The following is a 23,974-nucleotide window of genomic DNA, read 5'->3' as shown; positions in this document are numbered from 1 at the left end:
TATAAAACAGGAGGTAAAAGAAAACAAACAACATTCCCGTTAAAAACTGTTAATTAAAATAAGTAGACTTAGGGGCAAGTTAGGTGGTACAGTGGATAGAGCTCCTGCCTCAGAGTCAGGAGAATCTGAGTTCAAATCCGGCCTCAGACACATAACACTTACCAGCGGTGTGACCCCTGGGCAAGTCACTTAACCCCACTGCCTCATCAAAAAAATAAAAATAAAAATAAAATAAGTAGACTTGTCCAAAGTTATGCTCCCCTAAGAAAGTGATTTTCTGTAAAATATTTCTCCTAAATACTTTAAGAACCTGAACTGTGTAAATTACTACATCAATAGATCATCTTTGAGGGTGGAAGTGGCCAAAAAATTAATATGTGGCCAACCTGGTGATAAGCCTTTCCAAACTTACTTAAATTAGTACTCAGATCAGGCATACAGTGCATCATTGGATACATACTCAAAGCTTTTCCAACTTGGGTAGGATCTATCAGAGCTTACTGGCTTACTGTCATCAACTTTAAGAACCCAGGGTAACTACACTAAGGTCTTTAATGGATGATTTTGCCAGGAAACAATAGTAAATAAGAAGAAGGAATGAAAAAGACTACCATAAAACAGTAGATAACGAACTACAGCACTGATGCCAAGATGATACAAATGCTTAATCCAAAGTAGCCCGTGGGGGGATCCCCTCCCTTCACCCCAAGGTACCACTTCTATAATTCAAGTTCTTCCTACTCCCATAAATATCCCAAGAGGTATCAGAACACTGGTTTACAAACTTCTAAGCCTGCACTAGACATAAGAGTTTTATAGCCAATATAGTAAACCATAAAAGTTAATAAATAACATGAAATATTTATTTTAGTCATAACAGTAAAAGATTACACCAGACATTAAAACAAAAACCATTTTAATGGTCTATAAATTAAAAATTTTAAAATAACAGAATCATTAGCAAATATTCTTGAGTTTTAATAAACTATTGCTAAAAAAAAAATAAGTAAAATTTAGCTTCCTCTTCCAGTCTAAGATTTTTTGGGGGGTGGGTAGGTGGGAGAAAATTTTTTAAAAGAGACAACTTAAATTTGAACAAAACTTACACAGTTTCTCACTAACCTGTCATCTCTAATTATTACTTTAAGTTTTTAGTATTAATGCTTAGTTATATACCACATTACTGAACAAGATTTTTAAAAAATGTATTAAAAAAGGCCTTGCATTTAGAATATCCACCATCCACATGAATAATACAGCATCTTGGAGCTGTAAAAAGTCTTAGAAATAATTTAGTTTGACATGCCCATATTTTACAAATTAGAAAACCCAAGCTAGGGAAGTTAAGGTCGTGTTTGAAGAAGTCACAGAACTTCCCTTGCTCCTTCTCTTAGCACTTTGTTCTCATTTCTCCCACTGAAGGCCAGCAACTTTAAAGAGAGAAGGAGAAACTGAAAAGAGAAAAACCTTTAATTTGTCTTGCTTTACATTTCCTACCTCTATCCATCTCATTGTGCTTCTCAGGGTTCCTAACATAGACCCAGAGATGAAATGTCCAGGAGACTTTAAGGATGAAAGATGTAATGATGAAGGGGAATTTAAAAGACATCTAGTCCAAGCCTGTCCTTTTGCAACTGAGGGCCAAAAGGTTTAGTGACATGCTGAAGGTCACAAGAGTAGGGGGTATTAGAACCAGGATTCAAACCCAAATTTAAGCCCTGCTGATTTCAAATCCAGCACTCTTTCCATTGCACTGGGATCAGAGCCCACATTTCCTCTAAAATATGAACTGAATGTTACTTTAGGTCTTTGCACACCCATGACTCCTCAAAGCACTTCTGTGTAACTTCCCTCCAGAAATTAAGCTGAACAAGAAAATAGGATAGGAAGGACTGAGAAAGAAGACACAAGAAGGAACTTTTCAAATGGCAAAGAACCAGAGAGAAGCTATTGGATTATGCTCTAGAAGAGAAGAACTCTGATACAAAATAAAATAGGATGGCAGTAGAGAGTGAAAGCACAGAAAAAAGGGGATTATTTAACTATGTGGTAGGTGTTTTTTCATTAAGGGATGGGATACAGAAGCAGGCACGCTATCTTACTATCTACTACTTGGCAGAAGAACCCTGACGTATTGACTTTTCACCTCTTCCATACTGGCCCAGCTGCTAGCTTCACTGGGCCCCTCTCCTAATCCTAGAGTAATAGCAAGTGGAAGGGTTAGGCACATTCAATTCCCTCCTAACCTCAGAACTCACTCCCTCCTAACTCACTCTGAACCACTGATGTCCAGTTCTTTTGGTGTGGTCAGTGAATATTATGCGTCTGAGGCCGGATTTAAACTCAAGTCCTCCTGACTCCAGGGCCAGTGCTCTATCCACTGCGCCACCTAGCGGCCCTGAGAATTTTTTCAATGAGGAAATATTCCTTTAAATAAAGTAAGATCTTACTTTATTCAGTTGGATCTCAAATATTTCAAGGGAACAAGGGTCTTTCCTCTCTTCCTGAGCAACTAAATTTTATATCTCTAAATTCCCCAAGGGTCACAGATGATTACTTTACTATTTACTCTTCATTTCTGTAGAAATAAGAATACTCATTTTACAATAAAAAAAAGATTAAGTCTATGCAAGATTTATACTCAGCTGGGTAGTATTTAAACGTCTAAGTGATCATACAGAAAATGAACATTACTACAGGAGAGAAATCCACTACCTTTTCCTCATACCAGTTACAGCTTTGAGTCTATTTTCATGTTAATTATATTTTTTTAAAAATGCTTTCCATGATCCAAATGTGCAATAGGAGAATGAACCTATATAGCACTGCAACTTAATAAAAAATCCAAAGACGTCAAAGAAGAACAAGTTAGAAGGGTTTTGCTTCAGATCCCTTATTCAAAAGTGCACACTTGCAGAATTATATGCAGAGCAGACAAATGGATCCAAACACTAAGAATCATCACAGACTCGGAGAAGAGAAGCAGAGAAATGACCTTCAGCCATACACTATCAGATGGGTCACTCTGCAGGCCGGTTTTATTTAACTGTTATGAGGAAGATGTATATATTCAGAAAGCATTATGATTAAAAACAACAGGCATCAATAAAACTTATCTGAATAAAAATGTAAACACAACAGTGAAGCAGAAATGACAATAGTCAACCATGTGGGATCCAAAGGCAAAGTTTTTGTTCATTATGTTTGTTTTGAAAGGTTCACAAATAGAGGGCAACAACTAGGAGGGAAATACCACTATCCTTTGAGACAAACTGAATGAATATTACCCAAATAAGACTATGTCCACAGTCTCTTGAGGGCCGATCTTAAGAGTCTGAGAAGGGTTTAAGATCCAAGGCAGAGTTTGACCTCTGCCCAGGCTTTTACCCGAAAGGGCTCAATGATTAAGTGGTACGGCTCTCCAATCCCTTCCTGATTAGGAGGTTCCTGAGACATTCCTTTTCACTCTTTGAACCTTAGACTTAACACATTCACTCCTCTATGCAGGTGGTGCCAAGGCGCCTGGGAAAACCTTGGAAAATACAACCCAATCTAGGAACCCTGATAACGAGGAAATTCATGTTGTCACATCCTCAGCAGATGTTCTGGGGAGTATCTCACGGGGAGGACTCTTTGAAGTTAGGCTAAATTTTCTCTATATATCCTGTACCCTCAGATGAATAAACTGAGTCAGTAATTCTGCTCCGCCTGGCCCACGTCACAAGTTATTTCACGCCTCTCCGTTCGGTGTACAATCTGGTTGCGGGCAACAACAGTCATATCGACAAAGAAAGCCCTCAATAACTTTATCATCTTTTTATAAGCATTATTGTTTAGTCAATTAATTGTTTTTAACTCTTCATGACCCCATTTAGGGTTTTCTTGGCAAAGATACTAGAGTAGTTTGCCATTTCTTTCTCCAGCTGATTTTACAGATGAGGAAACTGAGGCAAACAGGATTAAGTGACTTGCCCAGGGTCAAAGAGCTAGAAAGCAGCTGAGGCCAGATCTGAATTCAGGAAGATGAATCTTCTAGAATTCAAGGCCTGGCAATCTATCTACTGTGCCACCTAGCTTCCTCAGTAAGTAAAGACAGAACTCTGCAAATAGATAGATAGATAGATAGACAGATGGATAGATAAATAAGAGCACCAATGAACTACTAATAATATACATGTGAAAACAAAAAGCTTTGAAGGGGACACAAAACAAAGAAATTTTGTTACCGCGTTAAATTTTATCATACTTAAAAAAACCTAAACCATATAAGAAATTGTTTCATATACAATCTTCTTTTTTTTACCCCCTTTGTACAACGAAATAGTCATATGTTTGTTGATGATGGTTATGTCCATAATAAAAAGGAAAATTTTTATTTCAATTCCTTAAATAGCATAAAATAGCAAGGAGAATAATATACAAACGAAAACAAGAAGTTTAGAAGGGGATACAAACAGAACAATTTTGTCACTGTTCTAAATTTCAGCACACTAAAAAAACCCCAAACTATTTTAAGTGTATAATATAAAAAATGTAAGATTACAAAGGAAACCAATTTTATATATATATATATATATTTATTTTTATATATATATTTACATATATTTAAAAAAACAAATCCAGATTCATGGATCCCTTGAAACCTATTCACAAACCTTTTGGGGATGTAAGGATCCCAGGTTAAGAACCCTTGCTTTTGATCTCTTTATCTACAAACTTTAGAGTACTATATAAATGCTAGCTACTATTATTATCATAGACTTGACTAGGGCACGGAAAGGATGAGTGACTTCACTATGGTCACAAAGCTAGCATGCAGGACTAGAACCTAAGTCTTCCTGGCTCCAAGGCTGTCTCTCATCTGAAAGAATATTCTATCTATTCTACTCTAATTCTGAAATAGTTTATAACATATTAGATCTAGAAAGGGCCTGAGTGATTTCCAGCTAGTGTCTACCTCCCCAAATTATTATCTATATGCTTATATATTTACTTGTCTCTTTTTCTGCTCTCCCAGGGAAATGTAAACTTCTTTCAAGTAGATACTGTTTGCTGTTCCAATCCCTTCACTTTACAGACAAGCAAATGGGCCTAAGCAGGTAAAGGTCAACCTATGGTCAATCGTTACTTAAGATGGAAGCTCCCCGAAGTTTCCAGAGATCTTCCACAGCACCTATCACAGAGCCCTAAATATAGGAAGCATTCACAGTTCTTGGTGATGATACTGAAATCTGATAACTTAACTTAGGACAGATGAATGTAGGTGACTTTCCTTGTGTTGGCCAGTTTAACAGTTGCTAAATAAATACCTATTGGCTGACTTTCTTTCAAGGAAATGAGGCACAGTGAAAAGAATAATCTTAAACTTAGAAAACTTGGATTTGAATCCTGCTTCAATCATTTGGTAGTGATGAAGCTTGAAGCAACTTATTTAACCTCTTGGTATTTCAATTTCCTCATCTGTAAAATGAAGGGTTTGGGGAAGATCAGAAGTGTCAAACTCACCACCTTCCAAATTTAGCATGGCTTGAACTAAATTAAAATGTGTAACTGGGAATTGTTTAACAAAGTAAATAAAAATGCAGTACAACATAATGTTAATTTGTAGTTTTCTAAGTCATTAAGTGACCCACAAGAATCCAGTTCTACTTGGGTTTGACACTCTTGGACTAGATAATGTCTGAGGGCCATTTCTGCTCTGATGTCGTTTCACTAGCTCAACCGCTTCTAGATTATTAGTTCCTGAACTTGTCATTCCATCGCCCCACTCTGTGCCTTTATAAAAGTGGTTTCTGCTGCCCTTCTTGCCCTGGCCTGGATCATACTCCCTTTTTTACCTCTCTCACTAGGCACTATGTCATTCAACCTGGTTTTGGGAAACACCTAACAAAAAAAAAATACAAAAGAACACAGATACATTAGTCTTCAGGGATCCTTATGTGGAATTTAGTGGCCCCAGTTTCTGTAAGAGTCTGACATCACTGGCAACCCCAGAGTGCTCTAGATAATTCTCTAAATGTGTAAGTTCCATAGGAGGTATCTGGACCACAGGTCCAGTCCCTCTCCCCCTTAAAATCTTCAGCTTCAATTTAAGTGTCATCTCCCATAGAAAGCCTTTCTCTAGTTATTAGCAATCACTCCTTCATCAATAATCAAATATCAATCAACAAGCTTTATTAATTGCTTCCTACGTACCAGGCCTGTGCTAAGCACGAGGGATACAAAGAAAAAGTAAATATGGTTCTTGCCCTCAAGGAGCTTACATTCTAGTGTTAACAACACATACAGAAATCAATTCATAAAAGACACATACAGAGTATATGGAAGATAATCTTGGTAGAGAAGGCACCAGCAGGAAAAGGCATAGGCCAGGAAAAACTTCCTCAATTACATGATGCTTGAAAAGAGCCTTGAAGGAAGCCAGAAGTTCTACGAGGCTAAATGAGAAGGGAGAGGCACCGTAGGAATGGAAGACAGTGTAAAGACGGAGAGACAGGAAATTGAACATTGTGTGTGAGGAACAGCAAGCAGGCCTGTTCAGAAATGTGTGGAAGGGAGTAATATGCAGGAAGACTAAAAAAGCAGGATGCGGCCAGGTTGGGAAGAGCTTTAAGTGACAAACATAGGACTTTATATTTGACTCTGAAGGTAAGAGGGAGCCACTGGAGTTTGCTGAGGAGGGAGGATGTCTGAGCTGGTCAGATCTGTGCTTTAGGAAAATCACTGGCAGCAGTGCTGTAGATGGACTGGAGTGCAGGGATACCTGTGGTAGGGAGGAGTTACTGTAATAATCCAGGTAAGAGGTGATGAGACTGAACTAGTGTGATGGCTATGTGAATACAGTGACAGAATATGGGAAAAATGCTGTGGAAGTAGAAATGAAAAGCTCTGTCAACTGACTGGAGATACGAGGTGAATGAGAGAGAGTAGTAGAGGATGATAATGAAGCTAAGAACCTGGGTGACTGGAAGCATGGTGATGCCTTCCCTTGATAGTAATAGGGAAGTTGGGAAAAGAGGAGGGTTTGGGAGAGAAAATAATGAGTTCAGTTTTAGATATACTGAATTTGAGATGCCTCAGGGACATCAAGTTTGAAATGTTTAACAGTCAATTGGTAATGCGGGATTAGCGTTCAGGAGAGAGTCTAGGGCTAGATATACAGATCTTGGAATCATCGACATAAGAGAGGAAAACTAAACCCACGGGAGCTGAAGTGAACACCAAATGAAATTGTGTAGAGAAAAACGAGAAGGCTCACGACAAAGCCCTGGGGGCAGCTAGGTAGTGCAGTAGATAAAGCACTGGCCCTGAAGTTAGGAGGACCTGAGTTCAAATGCAGCCTCAGACCAAACACTTGATGCTTACTAGCTGTGTGACCCTGGGCAAGTCACTTAACCCCAACTGCCTAAAAATAAAAAAATAAAAATTTAAGACAAAGCCCTGGGGGACACTCACAATTAGTGGGAGTAATACGGATGAAGATTTGGCATAAAAACCTGAGAAGTGTCAGACGTGGAATAAGAGAGAGAAGTTACTAAAACCCAGAGAGGAGAGAGTATGCACAAGAAGAGATCAACAGTGTCAAATGCTGCAAAAAGGTCAAGAAGGGAGATGGAATCAATATAGCAAAGTAGCAGGAAGAAGTACAGCCTATCTCCCTTTGACAAATTTATCAGATATAATTTTGTTCAGAAAATCTAAGAACAACTCATGGTGAGTCATTTTTCCAACCCAGAGTGGCTTCAGGAGACAGAGAAGTGTGTGGACACTGGGGACAAAGTCTAGGCAGCATTACAGAGCCCAGGCACTGAAAGGCAACACTGTGCATCAAACTAAGAAGAGATCCCAATAGATCCCTGAACTAGCACAGAATGTAGGAATGGGTGCCAATCGGAAGTTCTATCAAACACTATCCAGTTCTGGGTCCACACCTAGAGGGAGCAGAGAAGGGCAGTCACCAGTGGGCCCAAGCTGAGCAAGAGACAAGTTTAGAAGCAAACAGTAAATGTATGGCTCTGACCTTGGGGGGGGGGGGAGGGAGATCTCATTAGGGTGCAGGTCTGCAGTGAAATAGCCAGGAGTCCAGACTAAAGGAGAGCCTGTAGTTCATTTGCTCTGAACCTACAGAATCTGTAAGTGGGCTAATAACAGTGGCTGGGTCCAGCATTAGTCTACTGAAACTCTTAACCAGGGACAAACCTGGGTGAGGAATGCACAGAGTTCAGACCAGGAGATGCAGTGAGCAGGCTTTGCCCCAGATCAAATCACTCTGAGAACACTACAGGCTCCCAGCCTAAGCTGTGAAAGTAGAAGGATGTAAGAGTACAGATGCTCAGGACAGACACTCCTCACAGAAGTACATAGAGTCCAGTTGCATTAAAAAGTTCAAAGTTAAGATGCACACCAGAAGAATGAGCTTTAAAAAAAAATCAAATTGTAAAGAGCTATATATTGGTAACAAAGAGAACTCAAGACACAAATCTAGAAGATTATGACTCCAAAATATCTACATGCAAAGCCTCAAAGAAAAAAATAACTTGGACACATCTAACTAGAATTCCTGAAAAAGTTAAAGCATATTAAAAAAAAAAGTTAAAAACTTATTTTAAAAAAATGAAAGTAATAGAAAAAAATGGGAGGGAAGATAGAATGAGAGCTCTGGAAGAAAGATTTGGAAAGGGAATTAATATCTTGGAACAAGAGGTAAAAAACCTTACTCAAAAAATTAACTTTGGGGGCAGGTAGGTGGCTCAGTGGATAGAGCACTGGCCCTGAAGTCAGGAGGACCTGAGTTCAAATCCGACCTCAGACCAAACACTGGACACTTACTAGCTGTGTGATCTTGGCCAAGTCACTTAACCCCAACTGCCTAAAAAAAACCCAAAAAACCCCAATAACTTTGTAAAAATGAAACCGACTGAAAAAGAAGCTAAGAATCAAGACATAAAGAAATATTAACACAAAGTCCAAAGGCTGGGAAAAAAAATATGAGGTATATCATAGTAAAAACTGACCTAGAGAAAAAGATTTAGGAGACATAATTTAATATTCATTGGACTACTTGAAAATAATTACCAAAAAAAAAAAAAGAGCCTAGTATCAAATTTTCTAGAAATTGTTAAAGAAAATTATCCAGATCTTTTAGGATAGAGAGCAAAGTAGAAATAGAAAGAATTCACCGGTCCCTTCTTGAAAGAAATCCAAAAATGAAAACTTCCAGGAATATTATAGCCAAAATCCAGGTCAGAGGTCGAAGAAAAAATACTGTAAGCAGTCAGAAATAAAGAATTTAAGTAATGAGGTGCCACAGTCAGCATTACATATAATTTAGCAGCCACCACGACAAAGGAGCACAGAGTTTAGAGTACAATATTCCAGAAGGCAAAGGATCTAGGCTTGTAAGCAAGAATAACTTACCCAGTAAAACTAAATATAAACTTACAGGAGGAAAAAATGGACCTTTCATGAAATACAGGACTTCTAAGCATGCCGAATGAAAAGACAAGAGCTGTTAGAAATCTGTCACACGATATGGCAATACATGAGAAACACAAAGAGTAAATTTGGATGTGCAAGCATACGAGACTAAACAAAGTTAAAATGTCTACAGTCTTATACGTGGAGATGATCTATTTAGCCCTGCAGAACTCCATCAGCATCAGAAGTCTTACAGGGAGTCTAATTGGACAAAGGGCCTAGGAATGATTCTGTTTGGATGACAGCAAAAGAAGAATGGAAAAGGTAGGGAAGAGGGATGTACTAGAAAAGGCAAGAAGGGAAACAAGAATGGGAAAAATTATTTTACATAAATGGAGTATGCAGAGAGGAGGACCATACAATCTTCACTGTATGTGGGGCATCAACACTTGAACCTCACTCCTGTCTAAACTGGTCAAAAGAGAGAATAATACACATGTACAGAAATACATTTCATCCTACAGGGAAACAAGACGGAAAAGGGTTAAGGGAAAGGGTAGAGGAATAAGAGGGAAGATTTAGTCACAGGCAAAACAAACTGTTAAAGACAGGTGGGAAAGAAAGAGAAGGAAAAGTCTAAGCAACAAAGGATGGAGGGAAATACACAATTAGCAATCATAACTGTGTATATGAACAGGATGAACTCACTCATGAAATGAAAGAGGATAGCTGAATGAATTAGAAATCAGAATCCAACAACAAGTGGTTTTACAAGAAACATACTTGAAACAGAAAGATACACATAGAGTTAAATAAAGGGCTGTTTTTTTATTTCAGTTGAAGCATAATAGTTTCTGCTCCAGCCCTTTGTTATCATTGCGAATTCAAATCCGGCCTCAGACACTTACTAGCTGTGTGATCCTTGGCAAGTCATTTAATTAACCCTGTTTGCCTCAGTTCCTCATCTGTAAAATTAGCTGGAGAAGGAACTGCCAAACCATTTCAGTATCTTTGTCAAGAAAATCTCAAATGGGGTCATGAAGAGTCAGACACAACTAATCGACTAAACAACAATAACTCATGAAAAATGACCAAACAACAAAAAGCACCTACCATCTTCCACAAGCGCTAGGGAGGCAGAGAGGGAAGGAAAGCAGGAAGAAAAGAAGGAGAAAAGGGGAAGAGGGGGAAATTGTTGGAAAAGTCATAGAAGTGTTAAAACTAGAGAAATGAGATGCTCTGAGCTGTGCTCCCTCCTTAAATGGAGGTTTTGGAGTTCATGGCTTAACTGTAATTAAGGCTTAAAGGAAAACAAGGACCCCAAAAAGCAGAGATGAGAAGGGAATGCTGGTAGCCAAACTTGGCTTGAACAAAGTTCAGAGAGGGGATCAGTATGACATACGGCTTGAAAGGTAGATGGGATCAGATTATGAGGAGCCTTAAATGCCAGGCTGAGAAGTTTTTGCTGCATCTTACTTCTAGTTACTGCTAGTTTCTGAGAGACATGATCACCTCTATGCCTTAAGAACATTATTATGGTGGTTAGATGTGTGTGAAGGATGGATTAGAGAGGGAAACAAGGAGCTCAATTAAGGTAAAAGTAGTCCTGGCAAGAGGTGATAAGAGTCTGAACAAGGGTGATGGCAGCATGAGTGGAGAAAAGAGGAAAGATGTGAGAAATGTTTCATATGTAGAACTGACAAGACCTGACAACTTATTGGCAACATAGGCTAAAGGAGTCAAGGAAGACTGGGAGGATAACAGTGTCCTCAACAGAAGTAGTAAGTTTGGAGGAATGGTGTTACAAGAAGAAAATAACACAGTAAGTTTGAAATGCCTATATAACATAAACAAATAGATATATCAGCAAGCATCTGATGAAGTCTTACTCCTTTTAGGGAGAAATTAGCACTAGTTTATATAGCATTAAATTAAAAAATTAGGGCAAACTGAGACATAATAGTCTGAGCAGTAACCAATAAATTGGGTCTATGGCCTCTCAATAACCAAAGACTCCAAGGGAGGGCTCACCAGTTCTTTGCAGTTTTGAGAAGTTCATAACTGGGCAGGTGGGGAAGACAATGTGATTGGTTACAGGGTAGACAGCATCACAGAAATGGGGAAAACATGAATGGTTATATCAAGGAAAGTGGGCTAGTAACCACTCCCTCTATGACAATTAAGGGATGTTGATTGCTTTATGGGACCAATCCGCATCTTGTAATCTTTGCTAGGGGATGAAAACTACCAGACTTGCTGTCTCCCTGGAAAAGATAAAAATTCCCCTAACTGCACAAGGACAAGTAAGGAGAGACAATATGTCTTTTAGGGATGGTACTAAGTTTTAACTTGTGGGGCTCAAAGATAACTTTAAACTAACAGAGGGAAATACAAATTCCTGAGCTCAACTCAAGAACACAGAAAAGTGGCTTTAAGCAGATGCAGACTCAATTATAAGAATCCACATAGTGTAAAATCTGCTACACTTAACAGATTTGGGAGTCATCTGCATAAAGACACTAGAACCCATGAATTGTTAAAAAATCTCCTAGACAATGTATTTAGAAAGGACCCAGGACAAAGTCCAAGGGAATACTCATGCTAAGAGGACAAGAAACAAATGATGATTCAGTAAGAAAAACTGAGGCATCAGAAGGTTAGTAGAGATGCTGATCAGAATATCAGAAGGTACAGACAGGAGAAAGAATATCACACAATACAACGGAGAAGAGCATATCCAATAATCAATGATATAATTAATAATATAAAAATCTACAGAATTCAAGAAGGATGAGAAGAGGTCATCAGACTGAGCAGATAGGAAACTCATGGTAACCTTTAAAGAGAACAGTATAGGTCAAGCAGTGGGTTCAGAGGTCAGACTGCAAGGAACTGAGGCAATGAGTATGGATTCCTTCTAGGATTTTAGCGATAAAATATATAGCTACAGCCTGAAGGAATTCCAGGACAAAGTAATGTTTTTTTTTAAAGAATGAGGCAGAACTGGGAGGTATGGGTATTATTGATTTTAAGCCAGTGGTGAGCATTTTAAGCCAGAGGTCTGGGTTCCCAAGAACGGGTCTGAGCCCACACATGGGATAAGCTCTGTAGTTACATCCCAAGAGTATAGGGAGAAGAAATCCTATATGTATCACAAGCACTCCATCGTCAAGCCAGGTGTCTCTTGATATCCCTAAAAAAGTATAAGCTAGAATTATTATCTCCTAATTAAGGCCAGTCACAGAAGGAATAATGCATAAAGATCTACCACCAAAGTTAACAAAAGCCTGAGAATTAGCATATGAGGCCTGCCTCCTATACATTGGGCAGTCCAGTTTCTGGGCCAGTCACTTAATCTCTCAATGCTTCCGGGCACCTCTCTAAGTCTACAAATAGCAGAGGAGATGGTAATTGTCATTGATAAAGGGAGTTTCTTCATTCTAGGCTTCTCTATACCAAAACAGGTCTAGGTCCTATTTCTATGGTTGGATAATACTAGTAAAATAGATATACTTCAATACACAGAATAAAAGTCACTATAAAATGAAATTCTACTCAGATGAATTGGTTAAGTTAGGTGGCATAGTGGATAGAGTGCCGGCCCTGAAGTCAGGAGGACCTGAGTTCAAATCTGGCCTCAGACCAAACACTTGACACTTACTAGCTGTGTGACTCTGGGCAAGTCACTTAATCCTGATTGCCTAAAAATTAAAAAAAAATTAGAAAATTAAAAAATAGCTAGATGGTGCAGTGGATAAAGCTCTGGCCTTGGAGTCAGGAGGACCTGAGTTCAAATGTGACCTCAGACACATGACACTTACTAGCTATGTAACCCTTGGCAAGTCACTTAACCCCGATTGCCACACCACACCCCCCCCAAAAAAGAAAAAAAAAGTACACTATCCCTAGACAATTGGGGCAGCTAGGTGGCGCAGTGGATAGAGCACCGACCCTGAAGTCAGGAGGACCTGAGTTCAAATCCAGCCTCAGACCAAACACTTGACACTTAACTAGCTGTGTGACCCTGGGCAAGTCACTTAACCCCAATAGCCTAAAAAAAAATAAGAATATGCCATCTATACAAACTGATAGCCCATGTAGTTCTGAAGAACTGGTTCCTCACAGAGAGCTGTGTTGCTCAATCCTCATGTACCCATTCTCGTTATGAGCCAGATACAGATCAAAAAGAGAGCATTCACATTCCTCGCTCATAAGATTTAATTGGAAAGGGGCTTGGAAGTCAGACAATCCAACCCCTTCATTTCAGACATGAGGATAACAAGGCATAAATGATTTGCTCAAGTTCACACAGTAGTGTCAAGTGGCCCAGGACCAGAATACAGTCCCACTCCAATTTTGTGGTTTCCATTACATCATACTGCTTTTCCCCAAGTTCTGAATGCATTTTCCCATATATTAGGTTCTAAAGCCAACCACAAAAGATTAATGTAATGAAAAGGATCTTATAATAACAATACCTTTTGCTTCTGGGTCAAATAAGCTTCCACAGACTGATATAAGAACCTATCATTTACTTATAACATGTAATTTCTGTTCAGACACGTGACGGGTACACTCCTGGCAAAGGTATTTCCTTCACCAATGCACACTGCAGCACTTGCTCTGAAACTTCATGTCTAGGGGAGAGACTCCTCCTGCTTCCAAGGGTGACTTGTTATCCACTAGGCCACACTATTTCTAGTAACATTGTTAGGATGAGAAAATGTATTCTGGGTTCTAAATAAACAATGTAAACACCGACTTCAAGAACAGAAGCCATTAGTGCGATGGCTACCAACTGTGTATACCACAAGTTTCATTGTCATTAAGGTTGGAGATACTCCCTTTCCAACTTGAATTTAAATACTCAAAGCTTTTGATAGCAAATGTCACCACTAAAAATACTAAATTCTATGACTCAAGAGAGGCCATCTGCAATATTACTCACTAAATAGCAATCTCAGAACAATACTATATTAATAACTGATTCCAATATAAATTCCAACCAAACAGCAATATGGTTTCTGTCATACTTTCCCTTCACTTGCTTATTTAAAACACTTAAAAAGTATTCTTTTAAATTTTCCACCATAAAGTAGGGTGTTTTGAAAAACTACTGCATCAACAATGCAAAAATTCAATTAATTCATTTCAAGATGAAGCAGCATAATTTTTGTTAAAAAAGAAAAAGAATAATACTGCAGAAGGTGCTCAGAATGTGCTTCTGTACTGCTTAAGTATTATTGACAAACACTCCACAACTACATGTCACTACATTAATCTCAACAAAATTGGCTGAAAACAAAAGCATTATTTACCATCTCTCCTTTGGAAAATTTTTCACAATTTCTTTAATGATTGGCTGGTAGCAGGCATCTCTTTCAGCTTTCCCAGTTTCACTCCAATCTCTTACAAATTGTTTCAGTGTAGATTTTAACTTATCCATGTCAAATGTGGATGCTGGCATAATCTTCCCTGTCCCCTGTTTAAAATACAAACATCAGTGAGTTAAAGCAGTTTAAGAAAAGTAATCTTGAATAAATTCAACAGACATGCTGAAAACAACTGGGAGAGTTATCACAGGTGGCTTAATGGATAAAGCTCTTGCCTCTCACCTCTACCACCAATATTTCAGTGTAGCTTGAGATCCTTAGTGAAATGAGTTTGGTGGTCTCAACTCTGCCCTCAACAGATTAAAGTTCTTTATCAAAAAAACTACCATAGAATTGGGCAGTCATCTTTACTCAGAAGAGGACCAAACCTGAGCTGCCATAGACCTAACAAGAGGGAAGATCCTCTAGGTGACACTAGTGGCCATTTGATGGAGAAGCTCACACTGGAGTGGCCCACCTGTACCTACTGTGTGAATACAAAAAGAAGACTTCAGTTTCTAACAGTATCAGCCCCTTAAACTTCATAAGAGTAAATATTATTTTAAAAGGACAGTATGTCAATGGATAAACTGTATTGGTAAAAATACTTGGGGATCTTAAAATATTAATTTTATAGTGTTAATAACAAATAACTACACTGTCTGAAGTGAGAAGTAACTATTATGGCAGGGTAACAGTAATCAAATGAAGAGGCCACCTAAAATGTGAATGATTAAATTTGTAACAAAATCAGATTTTAAAGTTGTTACCCCTCTAATAGAGTTAGCGTCAACTATGTGACTGAGCACATTAGGAAAAGCTGGTTGCTTTTCAGGGAAGTGATTAATATATATTACTAACTCTGATTTCATTGTCTGACAGTAAGTTTATGATACCAATTAGCACAGTAAGATATATGATTAATATGAAACCAAGAAAAGGAGAGGGGAGCATAGGTCCTACTTCATAAGTCATCAAATACTCAGAATTTAAGAAGTGGAGGAATTTTTGCATTTTAGCCTGGCTTTACATACATCATCTCCATACTCTTTATTTTCAAACATATGTATGCAGTCATTCACAATGGTTTGTAGTATATCTTGATTATGATCAATGCATTTCCGAATTTTGTCCAAGTGAAGAAGAAATTGAGGAAGCAGGCTCTGCTGGTTAGCTGGAAGTGATCTGAATTGCCTTTCTGTTCGATTCACTCGTTCATGCATGCTCGTTCTAGAAAGGACAAAAACAGTCAGTGGCACAAGGATTAACACCAAAGGGTAGTCTTATCTTCTTTCACATAGCTGTTCAATTGTGTCCTTAAGATACTGTTCAGTCATTCCACAATACTTTTCAACTGAAGCCATTTCAGCTTTCAAATATTTTAAAGACCATGTTGTAGATCATTACTTTCAATTGTAACCTTTAGTTCATTAAACATTTTCTAAGCTCTGAATGTTCCTGTTCACAGAAGTCAAACAAAAAGTAGTCTGGAATCTTTTAGAAAACTAACCATTTTCAAAACACTGGAAGAGTAGAAATAAGGGGAAGATTCAAAAACAAAAATCATGGAGAACTGAATCATATAGATGAAATATTTAATCATCTGAACCTAAATATGACATTTGGTCAAAACAGCTAAATATCTCCCCCCTGATATTTTATTAATGATAAACTCTTATATTTGTGTTGTAATACATAGTTTACAAAATATTCATATTTATTATCTTATTTGCTCAAAAGCTTTGAGTTAGATAGTACAAGTATTATTATTCTCTATTTTAGAAATGGGGAAATTCTTCTTCTTTGGGTCTGTTTCCACAATGCCACATGAGGTTTTGACTTCAAGCCTCCAGATCTCCAAATCCAAGGCTCTTTCCACACCATACCTAAGTATTCTGTGTTAAATACAATTTTTCACTGTTATATCATAAATGGTCATATGAAATACTTCAACTGCAATGAAATGCCCTAGCATTTGAACTTAAATCTTATGAGAAAAGCCTCTGTTATTTTTGATTGAACAAATATGTATTTCAAGCTTCCCAATAATTATTTCCTACAACTGAATTTTATAACTGACCCATAAAACTAGAAAAAAAGGAAATAGAAGTGCATGTTGGACAAATATTCTCATTTTACAGATGAACCAAACGAGGTTCACAGAAGCTATGTGATTGGGCTAAGGTCACATAGCTGAATAAGTAAGTGATACTTGGAACCTCCAGTTATAAAGAACTGTAGCTGAAGCTCTTACCAAAATCTGACCAGGAAGACAATTAAAAACCAACCGAGTCCAGGCAATTGCAAAGAATTGCAATTCCCTCCCTCTTCTGTCAGACCTTTTATCCTAACTCTTAAGACCCTCCCTTCCCACAACTTACTGAAGCAATAACAACTTTTTATACATATAGATGTAATATTTTTAGTCATTTATATTAACTTCAGTACTTATTTTTCGATGAATAATAATCTAAACCTAAGAGTTTTAAACAATTAGGAAATTTACCAAGGAAATAAATTAATGACACATAATCTTTCTTAACAAGGACTGAGAAAAGTTTCCTTCCCATTATTTAACAATGAAGTAGTGCAGTGCAATGGAGATAGTGCTTGATTTAAATTCAGAAGATCCTTACTCTGCAACTTACCACCTATCTGTGGAAGTCACAGTCTTTTAAAGATTCAGTTCCCTCATCTGTAAAATAGTGAGGGTTGGAATTAGATGACCTCTGAGATTTCTTCCAACTCTAAATCACAAGATCACATAAATAGTGTTTCTGTTGATAGGCACCATTATGGTCCATAGTAGAAAAATTTGAAAGCCAGGGACTTGGGAGCCAAGACACCTGGGTTCAATATTCCTGGGTTTATTACCAAGTAGCTAAGTGATCTTAGACAAGTCATTTCTCTGCACCTGAGTTTCCTCTTATGTAAAATGGCAGTCCAGGAATCTCTAATTCTAAATCCAGCTCTCAAATCCTATCTAGAGGTATCCAAAAGCAAGACAATTACCTTATGGGCTGTTAAGACACTGAATTCTATCTGCCTAGACAATATTCTTTACAATGAGTTTCTTGTCACTGTAGGTATCTAAGAATCCACTCAGTGTGAAAGATTGTTTCTAGTTTGTTTGTCCTTTGTTCTTGAAGAGAACCATGACATCTGGAAGGGAAGGTAACATTCAATTGCATTCTTAAGATACTGTTCAGTCATGCCACAATATTTTTCAACTGAAACCATTTCAATTTTCAAATATTTGAAAGACCATGTTGTAGATGATTACTTTCCATTGTAACCTTTAGCTCATTGAACAACATTTTCTAAACTCTGAATGTTCCTGTTCACAGAAGTCAAACAAAAAGTAATCTGGAATCTTTTGGAAAACTATTTTCAAAACACTAGAAGAGTAGAAATAAGGGGAAGATTCAAAAACAAAAATCATGGAGAACTGAATCGATATAGATGAAATATTTAATCATCTGAATCTAAATATGATATTTAGCCAAAGCAGTTAAATATCTTAAACTTTTCTACCAGCTAATTCTGCAGAGGGCTGCCCCCCCCATATGTTATCAATGATAAGCAAGTGCTAGGACTTAAGTGAGGGAGGGCCACTCTCTCCTCCAGAGCCATTTGGATCCAGTGACAAGATATAGATCAGAATGACAGGAGATGACCCTCATACAATGGGAGACACCAGCCTTTTTAAGCTAAGGTCTTTCCAAAGGTCACAGTTTGTGATTAAGGTTAGGTAAGAAATAAGGCAAAGAAAGGCCTCTTTTATCTAGTCCAAAAAAAAAAAAATCAATCTGGGAGGGGAAGACCCTCAGGGTTTCTGGCCAAAGCAGAAACAACCGCTATTTACACTTACTCAGAGCCAGCAGGAGCCCATACAGTGACTGAGACAGCTTAGGCTGGGATGTTGCTGGCTAATCAATGAAAGCCAGAGTGATTTGGGTTTAAGATACGGTCCTTAAATAAGAAAACCCAGCCCATAAACCCCAAGGTAACAGTGATCAAAATGTATATTCCTTTGGGCAGGGCACCTGCAGATAAAGGTCTGATTCCCTATGTGGACAGTGGAAGAGGAAAGAAAGAGAAAAGGTAGGGAGAGAAGAAGGGAAGGAGGGAAGGGGAAAAAGGAGAGAAGAGAAGGAAGGAAAGAAGGAGCTGCACTGCCCAAATGGAACTGGCCAGTTGGGTCCCCAGTAGAGCAGCTACCACTACTCACAGATGTGGAAGATTACTAACGAGGGGATAGAAAGATTGATTATTCAGGTATAGGCTAGACTCGACCTTTGAGGTCCCTTCCCCTATGTGATACTGTTTGGCAGGTAAAAAGACACTTAAAAAAAAAGGTAATGCTTTTAATACTAAAGAAATGGTAGCCTATTACTTAAAAACAACTGCTATAGCTATACTCAAAACTTTCAACTTCAGTAACAAAATATTTATTTAGCATGACTTGTTTGCTGAACATAGAACTTCAGTATTTGGGGAAAATGAAAGAAAATAATCAAAGTACATTTCTTGCCCTAGGAAATTAAAATCTAAAATGACTACACAGTGTAATAAAACCAAGAAAAAGTGCTATACTCCTTAAAGACAAATAAACCACAAAGAGGAAAAAAAAAACAAGTATATAAAGAAGTATTTGGGGAAGGGAGATCTATTTGCTACTTTGTCTTCAGGAATAGGGTGATGTTTCTTCCCTAGATTAGTTAAATGTGAAACTGGTAATAATGCAAATGAAACTTGAACAAAAATTAAGTGAAATTTCTTCCCTCCCTTCCTTGGACTTTTTTGGAGAAAGGGAGGAAGGGCAGAGGGAGAAGTTTTCAACAGGGACACAGCAATTTAGTCAAAATATACTGCACAGAAATTATGTTAAAGGACTGACCTAACAACTAGAAAGCAACACTTCATCTCCAAGTCACAGGACTATTAGGTTTACTCAGTCATTTTATAAGCATAATTGTAATGCATTACAAGCACTGACTATAAGAATGTCTCTAATCACTGAAATAAACTATCTGCTCTAAACGAATACAAGTCCATGGCTCTTCTACAGAGTTCTTAAACATCCTTTCCACATTTTTAAAAAAGAAAACGCACCAGATTTTTTTGTCTTTGATCCTTTCATTCTTCCCTCTCCCCAGATGCAAATAAACTAGGAGTACATATTCTTCTTGTCCATTTTATGCCCAGCTACCCCTCCCCTCACCTTCCTTATACTTCTACTTCAATTCTTAAGTTCAATTTTTCTGCCACAATGCTACCATTTTCATTTGCACAAGAGGTCAGAAGAGACATAGAGAAGAGGGATATCTAAAATGGGTCATAAAACCGGGAGAAACTGAAGCTCCACACTAACTCCTTTCTGGCACAGGCAGAGGATAGGAGCAAATCTTAAGACAGCTTCCTAACTAAACTAGTAACTATTTTGCCAAGGCATTTCTTGCACAGGTGGTAGGAACACAGAACTCTGAAGGAGTTTTCAGTTTTTTTGGATACAGAGCACTTCCAGCTTTTTACAGGAAAGTTCCTAAAAATCAAATCACAACATTATAACAAGTTAATTTATCAAATCAACAAATATTTATCCAATGTTTACTACTAACTGGAACATAAAGGAATAATATAATTTAAAATTCGACAAAATTTATTCAAAGACTATAATGTGCTCAGCCCTTCAGGAAAAGCAAATAAGACAGTGACCCTACCAACAACTTTCAACTCAAACATTTATTAAATGTCTACTATGTGCAAGGCACTGTGTGTGACACTTGTAAAACACTGCTACAATTTTCTCCACCAGCTCATCTGTGAAGGGAGGAGAGTAGGATAAAGGAGATGAATATTGCCAAATTAGGTCAAAGGCCAGGGGGCTGGAATAAATTATATCTACTATCTCTGATTAAGATTTAAATAATTCCCTTATTTATTCCCTGACTGAAATAAATTCCCTTCAAAGAACAAGAGTTGTCCTGTGTGGGGAAGCTAAGGAAAATCTATCACCTCCAATCCTTCCCCTAAAAAATACTAGGAGCCTTATGTCTTAACAATGTCATACATAGTTTATACCTGCTGATATCTGGGTTTCATTTGGTTGTTGACATTTATGGTACCTAAAAATATTTTTCAATTACAATAACAGTATCTAACTTGACATTTTGCAATATGCTGCAAAGGAAGGAATGCTACTTTATTTTCAGATGCAGCACTACAGAGTAGAGAGAATGACAGATCTGGGTTAAAATACAGAGACACTTATTAGGTGTTGTTCATGGAGAAATTACCTAATCTCTTGTAGCCTCAGTTTCCTTATTTGTAAAGTAGGGATAATAATTACTGTTGTATCTAACTTTGTAGAGTCATATAAATGTCAGTTATGTCATCTGAAAATAAGGTAAGAGGAGGAACAGTATTTAAGGGGGTCAATCCCAAGTTAAAGTACTAGATCAGTTTAAGATTAAAAAACAACAACAACAAACTACTATTTGGGACTTTTTATAATGTTAGTCAAATCATGCCTCCATGGTAGTATCAAATTGTTTCATTGTAACATGGAAACCTCTAACACTTGGTATGTCATTGTCTTTTTTTGCTGTGGTTCAGTAGTGTCTGACACTACATGACCCCATCTGGGGTTTTCCTGGCAAAGATACAGGATTGGTTTGCCATTTCCTTCTCCAGCTCACTTTACAGATGAGGAAACTGAGGCTTTTCCAGGGTTTCAAGCCCGATTTTAATTCAGGAAGATGACTCCACCCTTCACCTTAACATAATTTCTATACCTAAAAGAGGAGGTATATTAGTCTTCCTCCAATCCTATGATCCTGTGTTTGATACCTACAGAATCTCTATCTTTTGCTGAAGAAACCACTTACTTTTCTATCCATATAGTCTTTTACATTTTCCCTCATTCTAATCCCATTCATTTATTTTAAATGGCAGTTTCAGGGTCAAATTTGTCCTCTGTGCATATAGGGGTAGGCTAACAATATACAGATATCCATCCCAAAACTATTATGCATTATAGGTCAATCCCAAGTGCAGATGGCAGAATGGGAGTACTGATGCGAAAGACAGAAAATCACATTTTCGGGGGCAGTTAGGTGGCCAAGTGGATAGAGAACAGTGGCCCTGAAGTCAGTAGAACCTGAGTTCAAATCCAGCTTCAGACCAAAACTTGATACTCACTAGCTGTGTGACGCTGGGCAAGTCACTTAACCCCGACTGTTTAAAACAAAAACTCACATTTTCCTTATTTAATCTGGTTTCAGTTTTCAGTACTTAGTAACAGTAGCAGATTTTTTAAAGGCCTTGGCTTTTGTCAATTTCTATCAACTATGAAAACCTAAAACTGAACTGATGCAAATTATTCCCCACCCATCTTCAACACACCAACAAATGTAGCATCACTCAACAATTCATCAGTCTGCATTCATAAAGAATGGAAATTTCAAAGTTCAATCAGTATCAGTTTGTAAGGGCTAATATAGTTATGCACGAGTGAAAAACAATCGAAAAAACAGTGCCTGACACTCAATTCCACCAGTAGGAAACTCTAAGTCTCTCTATATTAAAAAAAACAACACACACACACACACACACAAAACTGTATGAACAGCCTAGCATAAAAACATAAAAATGTTGCTAATAGAGCAAGTATCTATCATATGTGACGTTTTTATGACCTATCAGATAACTGAAAAATCTCTTTCTAAATCAGGCTCTTAAAAATATTTAATTTTAATTTAATAAAGGCAAGGAACAGTGCTAGGAATAGAAAGGTTTTTAAAAAAGTCTCTGCCCTTGACGTGCACACTTACAAGTGTCACGCAAAGCTGAATGTGATTAGGACTGCCATTCTTTACATCTGAAGAGTAGTTCAGCGTCGGCACATAGCAATGACTTAAACGCTTGTTGACTGACCAACTGATAGATTAAGGGGAGATTCAAAGTCATGAGAACATCTGAGGAGGTAAGATTACTTTAGGTGGGAGAGGGAGGCAACAACCCGGCCCCTCTAGTGTCTCCCTTGGAGATCAGCTCCAATTCACCTAGCACACATCTCGTGGGTGAAAAGTTGTCTGCACCGTCTTCCCCGTTAGACCGAGAGTCCCCCGCGGGCAGGGGCTGTTTTTGCCCTTCTAGGTATTCTCAGAGCCCATCCCATTTCCGGGGTATTAGTAGGCGCTTAATAAATGCTTGCTGCTTCTAGACTCGCCCAAAAGACAAGTTTACATTATTCAAGGAGAGGCAGAGACCTCGGCCACATCCGATGGAGTGCGATCCAATTCAACAAGCATTTCTCAAGCATCTGTAACGCGCACAGGTCCGGCGAGTGCTCGGAGCTGCACCGAGGCTGGGTGGGACATCCCCCCGGGAAGTTGGAAGCCAACTTCCAGCAGGAGGGGGGCCGGTCCCGCGGGCCGGGGGATGGATGCCGGCGGCCGGCGCGGGCACCTGCGGGAGGGCGGACGGAGGTGGGCATTGTTGCGTGCGGGGCCGAGGCCCGCGGGGCGGGGGCCGGGCCGGGGCCGCGCCGGGGATCGCGGAGGGGTGGGGAACGAGCCCTTACCCGTAGTAGCGGAAGGCGTTGATGATCTTCCAGAAGTGCTCCCGCTCCAGCCGCTCCTCCTCCTCCTCGGCACTGCGCGCCACCGCCGCTGCCCCGGCCGCCGCCGCCCGGCGCCCGGCCGAGAACAGCACCTCCACGTCCTCGCTCTCCCCTCTTCCCCCTACGCCGCTGCCGCCATCGCCTCCGCCTTCGGGTGGCTGAGCGGCGGGAGGCGGAGGGCGGCGCCGCCGGTGCATCGCCGGCCGGGCCCGCTCCTCTCGCGGAGACTGAGGCGGCGGCGGCTGCGGAGCCTTCTGAGAGACGGCGCACGCGGCTGACATCCCTCCCTGCCCCCGCCCCCTCCTCGACTCCTCCCCCTCCGCCCCTCCCCCCGCGGGCCCTCGCGCTCGGGCGATCCCTCGGGCCGTCGCGGAGGCGCCCCTCGGGCGCTGGGACCGGCCGTCGGGCTCGAGCTCGACCCGCGAGCCGCCCGTTTATTTCTTCGGTGCCCAGTGCCCCGTCCCCCGCCCCCACTCCCACCCCCTTCCCCTTCTATGGAACTCGGCGTCCGCAACGCCGTGCCGACGTCACGGCGACAGCCGCACGCGGGCTGGGAGAG

General features: G+C 39.3%; 1 protein-coding gene across 1 annotated transcript in view; it reads right to left on the bottom strand.

Annotated features, from left to right (window-relative positions):
• The window catches only part of CARNMT1 (carnosine N-methyltransferase 1), a 40,756-nt gene extending 17,049 nt beyond the window's left edge, over nucleotides 1–23,707 (bottom strand). Inside the window, exons 1-3 of the mRNA XM_021008529.2 lie at nucleotides 23,377–23,707; nucleotides 15,824–16,019; nucleotides 14,736–14,899 (exon numbers count right to left, since the gene is read on the bottom strand). Coding sequence (XP_020864188.1) covers nucleotides 14,736–14,899; nucleotides 15,824–16,019; nucleotides 23,377–23,696 — 680 coding nt within the window. The 5' untranslated portion in view covers nucleotides 23,697–23,707. The remainder of the gene's footprint in view (nucleotides 1–14,735; nucleotides 14,900–15,823; nucleotides 16,020–23,376) is intronic.
• Nucleotides 23,708–23,974: the final 267 nt, after the last annotated feature.

This window comes from Phascolarctos cinereus, unplaced genomic scaffold, assembly GCF_003287225.1.
Source record: "Phascolarctos cinereus isolate Bilbo 61053 unplaced genomic scaffold, phaCin_HiC Scaffold_4;HRSCAF=312, whole genome shotgun sequence".
In the NCBI taxonomy this organism is placed as follows: domain Eukaryota; kingdom Metazoa; phylum Chordata; class Mammalia; order Diprotodontia; family Phascolarctidae; genus Phascolarctos; species Phascolarctos cinereus.
Note: the sequence above shows the minus strand (reverse complement) of the source record. Positions and strands in the feature narration are given on the sequence as shown.